Genomic DNA, 9168 nt, shown 5'->3' with positions numbered 1-9168 from the left:
CTGCCAGGTTAAACCACGACAGTTGGGTAGACGTTCATCTCAGAATTAGGCATAAGGATGAAGCAGAGATTATTTGTGCTAAAGCCTGTAGTGAGGTACTCAACACTCCTTGAAGGAGCAGAGTTAATCAGTTGATCCATTGCAGGACTGAAGTTACATACTAGTAGATGTGAGGAGTTTTCTTCAAAGGATGTTAACATTGGTGAAACTATGCCGATAAGCAACAACTGAAGCTCTGACTTAAGCGTAAATTCCAGGAGCAACCTCTAGTTTTCAACCTTTTACCATTCATTGGTAAAAACAAATTTCGTGGTGGAATGTGCACCTCTTCAAACATTTCATATATGTAGCTCATAGTACTTCATATATGAATTTTCCTGCAGGGTGGCCTGAAGATCATAGTTTAAGAGACTGCTGAAAACTAGAGAGATTATCTGTTTTTTTGGAAAAAAGCTAAAACATAACTAAAAAGTTTGTTCTGCCAGGCAAAAATAATCTTGCAGTGCTGTCCCAGAATCTGTATTAAAATCAGTACAATATGTAATAGTAGCATGTGCATTTGCTATTTTTAAGGGTTGGACAATTCATTAACTTGTGTTTTTTGTTTTCCGAATAGATAGCAGTAGTAATGGGATCCTGTACAGCAGGAGGAGCATACGTACCCGCAATGGCTGATGAAAGTATTATTGTTGGCAAACAGGGAACAATATTCTTGGGAGGGCCACCACTGGTAAGGATACAGAAGTTTCTAGTAACATAACCACCAAAAAAATTGTGCTGCTGACAACTGTACAGCTTAAACTATTGAGACCTTTCTTGGTGAGATATTTTCAGATATTCTGTAGATTAATTTGCATTTTTTAAGTATATCTGAATGTTTATATCTTAAATTAAATCTTTTCTATCTGTTAGAGGTGTATATATAAATCAGACTTTTTTAAGGTGTTTTTATAGTACGGCTTTTAGATTGTCGTGCACATTTTAAATGATAAAAATGCTTTCTATATTCCATTATGTAGTCTCTAGGTTTGACTTGAAATTAAAAAAAAAAAATTACAAGCATGTATATTATATCTGAGTCAGGATCAGAGAACTTCAGAAGCAGAACAGATCTGCTATATTTTATGTCAGTTTACAGACAAAGGAGATGCACTTATGATGGAGTTTGTCATCATTTCCTTACTTTCTTAGTAAGGAAATTGTTTCTAAGGAAGCTGACCTGAAGAGCTCCTGTGAATTAAAACTTGCTTTATTGTGGAACTCATAGTGGAATTTGTGACTGTGCAAAATATTGTGGCATAAGACAGCTTTAAAATCATAGTAGCTTGGCTCCAGCAGAAAAGGGAGAGCTTGAGTGGGGTTTATTTTTTTAAAAACAGTGTATGTTCTAGTGTAGGCTCAGTTTTATACTGATACAAGTAATTATCTTTGCTAACAAAGGTTATTTTACTTAACACAAGCTTTATGAGAAGAAAGGAATTTCCAGTAGTAAATGTTATGTTAGTGCTAGAGCTAACAGGTAGGGCAGCACCCAGCACAACTGTTCTAGTATCAATGAAGTCTGATTGGATAAACTTGCTTTTTTGAAATAGTCAAGTATTTGTCTCATTGAACAAACTGGTCTGAGGCAGCACGTTGGCTCTGTTTTGGTTATAGTCTTTTGGGAACTTTTAGGTGTGCTTGCGGTGACAAAGCCAAGTGCAAATCAAATGTCTCTCAAAAGTCCTTCCAACTTGAGCAAGCCTAAATGGAGAAATCACCTTGTAACAGTATTGTTAATGAAGGTACTGCTCCACTCAATTCCTGTGGTAACAGAGGAGGGGGTCTGCTGGAAGTAATTTCTTTCCACCACTTAAGATACTGGGGAAAATGTAGCAGGTCCCATAAACTAAGGGAAGACAACCACTGACAGATTTTTTTTTGTTGACCAGTTCCTAAGGCACAATTGTTAATTTCCTTAAAAGCATGAAGAACTTACCTGTGATGTCATTTAGTGTTTACTTGTATAGCACTGCTCTCATTTCCACATTATGTTTTTGCTTTACTTCAGGGTTGTTTTTTCCCCACTGTGTCATCTTGATGCTAAAAGTGGATTTAACATTTTATACCCTTTTTTTTTCCCCAAAGTTCAATGTATAGATGGATTTTAAATTCCTGTGTAGCTTAAAAAAAAAAAAAAGTCTTATCATTTATGCAGACAGTTGACAAGAAGAACAAAGTATTCAGCAAGAGCAGATGAAGTAGTTAATAGCAACTGTGTCATTTAATGCTAATTTATTTACTGCTCAGTAGAATTTAGGATTCTAGAATTTCTTTGTTGGAATTTCTTTGGCAGTAATTGTTTCAAACGTCTTACCTAGGTCTCTGTTCCTTTTTATTTTGTATTAGTCCCTTTCAGCTTGTTTTTTATAGGTAAACAAAGACAAATCCTCCCTCAAAATCAAGCAATTTTCTGTAAATTTATCACTGTAATTTAGATACTAGGAGTTTCCTGGTGAAAAGTGGCATAAATATGAATGAAGATATTAGTTGAGAATAATGTTAGTTGAGTGAGTAACATTGGATGATTCATACATCTTTTCATTGAGATAAGGAAATTAGTATGATGAAAGAAATGAACTTTTACATCACACTGTTACTAGCTTGGTTATTGTGTTACAAATAACTGCCCTGGTTGCAGGAAACACCTGAGCTGTCTAAGCACAAACCCATTCTAGGTCCAGCACAGTTCATAGGCTTAGAGCCAGTAGCGTATAAAGTGACAGTACTGCCTCTGGGGCTTGCTCAGATTCAGAGTAATTTGTTGCAGAAGCTCAACTAGTAAATCTGAAAGACCTGAGCAAAGTCAGCTCTTCTGACATGGCATTGCCATTGGCAAGAGTGCTGTGCACCTTGAGTGATTCTGCTTGGAGCTATGTTAGAGCTGGAAAGGTTCATCAGACCCTGGGAGATCCCTTGGGTGCACCGAATAATGTGTCTTGGAGAGCTTACTCAAAACCAGTTTCTTTCAAGCTCCAGCATTAAGAAGGTTCAAAATAAAACAGCTAATACCCAGTAGCACCCACGAAGCTGGCTAGGAAGCTGAAAAAAAAGGAACCAGACTCTCTTGTTGTAAGAGGGTGGTAATCATTTAACATTGCAAGGGAATTTAGGTCATACATGTGTATCACTGAGATGTAGCGCAGGAGACTTTTGCCAGGATAGGCAGCTGAAACAGGGTGGTCTGAGTCAGGTCTTAAAGGGAAGACTTGGCTAGACAAGTAAGTGACTGCAAGGATGTTGTGAAGTTAGAAAGAACAGAAACTTTTCACTACTTCCAGAGGAAGATTTCACAACTATCCTCCAATTTAATTTGTTCCTTAGCAACCTGCGGATGTAATGATCCTTATCTTTGTGCGTATAGATCAAACTTTAATATCACTACCTGTCAGCTTTTCTGTTTGGTAGAGCTTTTCATATCCTCACTGAAAATATTTTGCTTGCCTTTCTCTAAGCATCAAAATTACTTCAGACTCCCATAGAAACTTCATTCAATGTTGTAGCAGATATTGTAGCCATTATTGTGTATTCTCTGTTCCCCAAAATGTCATTCCTATATGAAGAAAGTTGGATTGGATTTTATCACTCGCCTGCCTAAAACAAAACATCCTAAGGAAGTCGAAAGAAAATCCCTGCTGTTAGTTATAATTAGTCTTGGGATGTGTACGCTAAAAAAAAGTGAATTGCAGTCTAAAGTGCAAGTTTCCTTCTCCTTCTTTTCAGAAAGGTGAGGAGTAATGACTTCATGAACAGATAGATCTCAGTAGTAAGAGGAGTCACAGTAGTAGTAATATCTAAGGCCATTCTTCTGCACTCCCCCAAGCTGAGGAATCTATATCCTCACGCTTGGCAATACCACTTGTAGTAGGCTTCTCCATCCCATTCCAGAAACTTCTGATTTTCCTTCCCCAGGGAAAATTTGCCACTTTCTGTGCTCAGTGGTGAAGGAAGGTCTGGTAAAAAAGGATAAGTTTGTCAAATTCATGTATATTTGTGTGCTGGAGACTCTTCTACATGTCACCATGATCTATTATGGGAAATGCACATTTTATCTAAAGTTTGTGTTCATTTCTCCTGATGATTGCTAGCCAAAGTAGCTTGAACAGGGATTTCTTTCAAAATCCCCACATATCTTGTCAAGGCTCTATTTGCAGTCTGTTAGAATTTAATGAACTTTAAGAAAGTTAGTACTATTTAAGCTACAGTTTGTAGAATGCTCTATTGCACTGCAGTACCTGGGACAGTGGTGGAGCAAATAATCCTGGAAGCTATTTCCAAAAACACTGTGGACAAGAAGGTGACTGTGAGTATTCAGCATGGATTTACAATGGGGAAATCGGGCCTGACCAAACTGATAGTCCTCAATGCTGAGATGACTGGCTCAGTGGAAGCAGAGAGAGCAGTGGATATTGTTTATGTTTACTTTGACAAGGCTTTTGACGCTGTCTTCCATAACATCCTCAACAAACTGATGAAGTACAGACTGGGTAAATGGGCAGTGAGGTGGTAGTAAATGGGCAGAGAACTGGCTGAACTGCTGAGCTGAAGCTGGAGGTCGATCACTAGTGGTGTACCCCAGAGGTCAGTACTGGCACCAATACTGTTTAACATCTTCATTGATGACCTGGACAACAGTCCAAATTTCACCATCAGCAAATTTGCAGATGATGAAACCCTGTGAGGAGTGGTTAATAGAGCAGATGATTGTGCTGCCTCTCAGAGGGACCTCAACAGGCTGGAGAAGGGGGCTGAACGGAACCTTCTGAAGTTAAACACAGCGGGCAAGTGCTCCTTGGAAGGAATAATTCTGGGCACTGGAACAGGCTGGGGACCAACCAATTGGGAAGATGCTTGGCAGAAAAGGCACTGTAGGTCCTGGTGGACACCAAGTTGAACATGAGCCAGCAATGTGCCCTTGCAGCAAATGCCAGCAACATCCTGGGCGTGCATTAGGGAGAGTGTTTCCAGCAAGTCAAGGGTGGTGATCCTTCCCATCTGCTCAGCCCTCGTAAGACACATTTGGGGTGCTAGGTCCAGCTCTGGGCTCTCCAGACCAAGAAAGACATGGACATACTCGAGTGAGTCAGTGAAGGTACACGAAGATGATGAAGGGACTGGAGCATCTGTGTTATGAGGAGAGGCTGAGAGAGCTGGGACTTTTCAGCCTGGTGAAGAGGTGTCTCAGAGGGAGCGTGTCCATGTGTATGAATACCTTGCAGTGGGGAGTAAAGACAGTAGAGCCAGACTTCTCATTGGTGCCCAGTGACAGGTTAGGAGGCTACAGGACACAAACTGAAATACAGGAAATTCTATTTAGATGTAAGGAAACATTTTTTTACTGCAAGGGTGGTCACACTGAACCAGGTTGTCCAGAGAGGTTGTAGAGTCTCCATCCTTGGAGGTATTCAAAACTCGACTGTACGTGGTCATGAGCAACCTCCTCTGGTTGACCCTGCTTTGAGCAGGGGAGTTAAACTAGACAATATCCCTGGGTGGCTGACAGACTCCACAACTGCAATTCTGTGATTTGGAGAAGGAAAACTTTACCTCTGCGGAAGAGGGAAAAAAGCCATTTTTGTAAAGTTTATTAAAACGAGTGTCTAGATTTCTGTGCTAATAGAAATCAGTGCTCTATTCGCATTTGTTCCAAGGTCTGCAGTAGTCGCAGAATCACAATGTTACAACTGCATACTGTGTCAGACACGTAAAGAGAGACGTATAGAATTACTTCATAGAATCACAGAATAGAGTCATTTAGGTTGGAATAGACCCTTAAGATCAAGTCCAACCGTAAACCTAACACTGCCAACTCCACCACTAAACCATGTACCTAAGCGCCACATCTACACATCTGTTGAATACCTCCAGGGACAGTGACTCAACCACTTCCCTGGGCAGCCTGTTCCAGTGCTTGATAACCCTTTCAGTGAAGAAATTTTTCCTAATTTATCTTAAAAGTATGTTCTTCTGTTTGTTGTTTAATGAAGACTCAAGTTAATTATGTCTCTGACAGAAACTTTTCATCAATTAGTATCAGAATGCCACACCTTCATATTACATGGGTAGCCATTCAGATTTAAAAGCAAAAATCCTATTAGTGAAGAAATATCTATACTTAATTCTACAAACGTGACAGTTTGGAAGAGTGCATGCATGTGTGTATATATATATATTTATGTATTTAGAGTGCTTTGGTTTTAGACATGAAACTTGGAAACTGAAATCTGTTTTGGAAGTGATGATAGTTTTCTCTTCCCTTGTCTCTTACACTACCTCTGTACTCTCCATGCGTGATGAATAATGGTTTCACCAGATTGCAAGGAATCCTCTTCAAAGCAGTTACAGTACAGTGAAAATGCATCAGGAAGGGTTTTTTTACCATGCAGTAAATGATACTGCTTTGTTATAAGAAGGAGTTCCCTCACTCTCGAATTATCCTGTCAGGTCTAAGGTTTGACAGATCTAGGATTTAGATTGTGCATTTGAAGTATTTTTATGGAGACATCATACTTGATCCAAACAGTTTTATGACATTAATATGCTATTTTTAAAAAAATTATTCTTACTAATTTGTTGTGTGTTTAATGGAAGGTTTAGAAAATAAAAACTGCTAATGACTATTTTATGGTTAATACTGAAATAAGTAAGTTAAAATTCATAGAAGAAGAGTTTGTGTAGAGAAAGCAAAGTTGAAGAATGCTAAGTTTCAACTGACGTTTGTTTGAAACAATGTAGGAAAGTATCACGTTTGAAATTGCTTGTTAAATGCGAAAAAAATCTTCATGAAAATGCATGTTAATAAATGTAAAGGGTGTGTAGGTATACTCACACTAATAATGGACATAGCAATAAACACAACAGTGGAGAATCTTTCTCAATAAAAACTACATATTAATGCTAGAATAAGGATACAAAGTCAGAGAAATTAAGTAATTTTGACAGGATTCTGTGTTGTCACATTTTAAATGCTCTGAGGGAGAGTAACTGAGGAAATATTATTAATGAAGAAGCATTTTGCAAAGATCTCTTTTATTGCTATAACTAAACCAGCATAAATATTAATGCAAGACAAGTGTCAACTCTAAAGCTCATTTTCCTTTTCTTGTGGTAGGTTAAAGCAGCAACAGGTGAAGAGGTATCAGCAGAGGATCTTGGAGGGGCAGATCTTCACTGCAGGTTTAAAGAAATATTTTCTCAGAGTTAATTTCTTCCATCCTTTAGACTTTAGTAGGGTGTATTTTATTTTATTTTATTAATTCATATTTAGATCTTTTTTAAACTATATTTACATTTTTAAAATTAATACTTTCTGTGTCCTTATCTGGTGTTGATGAATCATTTTATTGTTAGAGTAGCATAGTTACCTTATGTTACTCTAGTTAGAATCTTGTTTCCTTCATTTACTACTTTAAAAGACTTACATGTCTAATACAGCATCACACATAATGTGGAGGACTTTTCTATACTGTTTAACACTGAGTGTTAATAGAACAATACACATTGAGAAAGATAATATATTTTGCAGATTGTGTCTTTCTTACTGTCAGTTAGAACTTACTATAAACAAGATGAAAATAGCTTATGTTTTTTGTAGGAGAATACTTGTTAATCAAAACAAAGAATTTACGCACTTTCTAGTTCTAAATGAAAAGAATAGTAAACAAAGTTAGGTATTACTGTACAATAAGTAAAGTATTACTGTACAATAAATGCTTAATTTTTACTTAAATTTAGTGAAGTGAATAAAGAATTCTTTTTAAGGGCAGTTCAAAACATTTCTGTAAACATGTGTTTTCTTTATAATTTCAAATTAATTTAATTTCCATTTGAACAATGTTTGTCATCTCTTATATTGTCATTTAGTTTTTTTACTTCCTAGAGTTGGTATTTTATGTCATGTCTGATAACTTGAATGTACTGTTTCAAAGAAAAGTTCAGGCATGGGTTTTATTTTGAAAGTAATTTCATAACAAAATGTGGAGAGCTGTATTGTAGCATCTATATTTTAAAGATAAATATATTCTAAAGTCTTAAAGGTTTTTAAAACCTCAGATTTTCATTGTCAGATTTTTTTTTTTTTAAGTCTTCATATTGCTATTGTTACTTATATACAGAAAATCTGGTGTAACAGATCATTATGCTTTGGATGACAATCACGCGATTCATCTAGCAAGGAAAGCTGTAAGAAGTTTAAATCTCCAAAAGAAAGTAGACGTAAGTGTATAGAATCTGAAAACGCTGCATTGTTTAAATTAGGAATGCTTTTCTTCACCTGATTCATACAACACGTATTTTATCTCTGGCTTCAGACACTTTGAAAATGGAAGTTATGGTTCTTGTCTTTAAAGATTTCTCTAATGTTTCTTTTTTTTTGCATTATTCCCAATAAAATCACTGGGATTACATGCAAGAGTAAAGCAACTAGAACAGTGCTTCAGAATCACAGAATTGCGCTTTAAGATAAACCCAATCTTGCAAGGTGCTTAATATAATTTTAAGCCCACATGATCATTCCCATGGACTTAAAATTAGATACCTGCTAAAGTATCTTTTGGAATACACATTTTCTATTATTATTAATGAAAGGTATAAAACTGAGGGGATAGACCTAAATCATGTCATTGTATTGTATTGTATTGTATTGATTAAAAAATTCCTTGTAGAAAACAGAATGGATAACATATGGGGGAGGAATTGCCTTAACTTATTTTGGCAGGAGACGTGAGAGGGCGAATTGAAGATTAAAGCTCAGCAGCTGAAGGAAGGCAAGATGTGGTATTCAGTTGCGTGGCAAAAATCTTCATTGGTTTTTCAGAATACTACCTGCCTAACAGGGCACAGGGGGAAAGTAAGCAAATGGGAGGACATGCGTAATTTTTGATAACGTGGAAGAAGTGGAGCACGTATGGAGGTATACACAGGAGTAGAAAGAAAGGTAACAGTAAGTGAGAAAGTGTTACCAACCTTCAGTTTAAGAAATTTGATCTTTATGCAAAATGAGGACAAGCCAGTACAGGCATTTTGGTGTGGTTGGTGAAGAAGAAGGCTGTGCTCAAAGCAGTTGCAAAATTAATTGGTGTTTGGTTTTTTAAGTTATAATGTGGACTAATAATTAAATTGCACAGGTAA

At 37.0% G+C, this 9168-nt stretch overlaps 1 protein-coding gene across 1 annotated transcript in view; it reads left to right on the top strand.

The window, feature by feature from the left end:
- Positions 1 to 616: 616 nt before the first annotated feature.
- MCCC2 (methylcrotonoyl-CoA carboxylase 2 (beta)) overlaps positions 617 to 9168 on the top strand; it is a gene marked incomplete at its 5' end in the record, with an annotated part of 21800 nt that continues 13248 nt past the window's right edge. Inside the window, 4 exons of the mRNA XM_009580972.1 lie at positions 617 to 730; positions 7151 to 7215; positions 8154 to 8259; positions 9165 to 9168. The exon at positions 9165 to 9168 is cut by the window's right edge and continues 74 nt beyond it. Coding sequence (XP_009579267.1) covers positions 617 to 730; positions 7151 to 7215; positions 8154 to 8259; positions 9165 to 9168 — 289 coding nt within the window. The remainder of the gene's footprint in view (positions 731 to 7150; positions 7216 to 8153; positions 8260 to 9164) is intronic.

This window comes from Fulmarus glacialis, unplaced genomic scaffold (assembly GCF_000690835.1).
Source record: "Fulmarus glacialis isolate BGI_N327 unplaced genomic scaffold, ASM69083v1 scaffold4847, whole genome shotgun sequence".
In the NCBI taxonomy this organism is placed as follows: domain Eukaryota; kingdom Metazoa; phylum Chordata; class Aves; order Procellariiformes; family Procellariidae; genus Fulmarus; species Fulmarus glacialis.
Note: the sequence above shows the minus strand (reverse complement) of the source record. Positions and strands in the feature narration are given on the sequence as shown.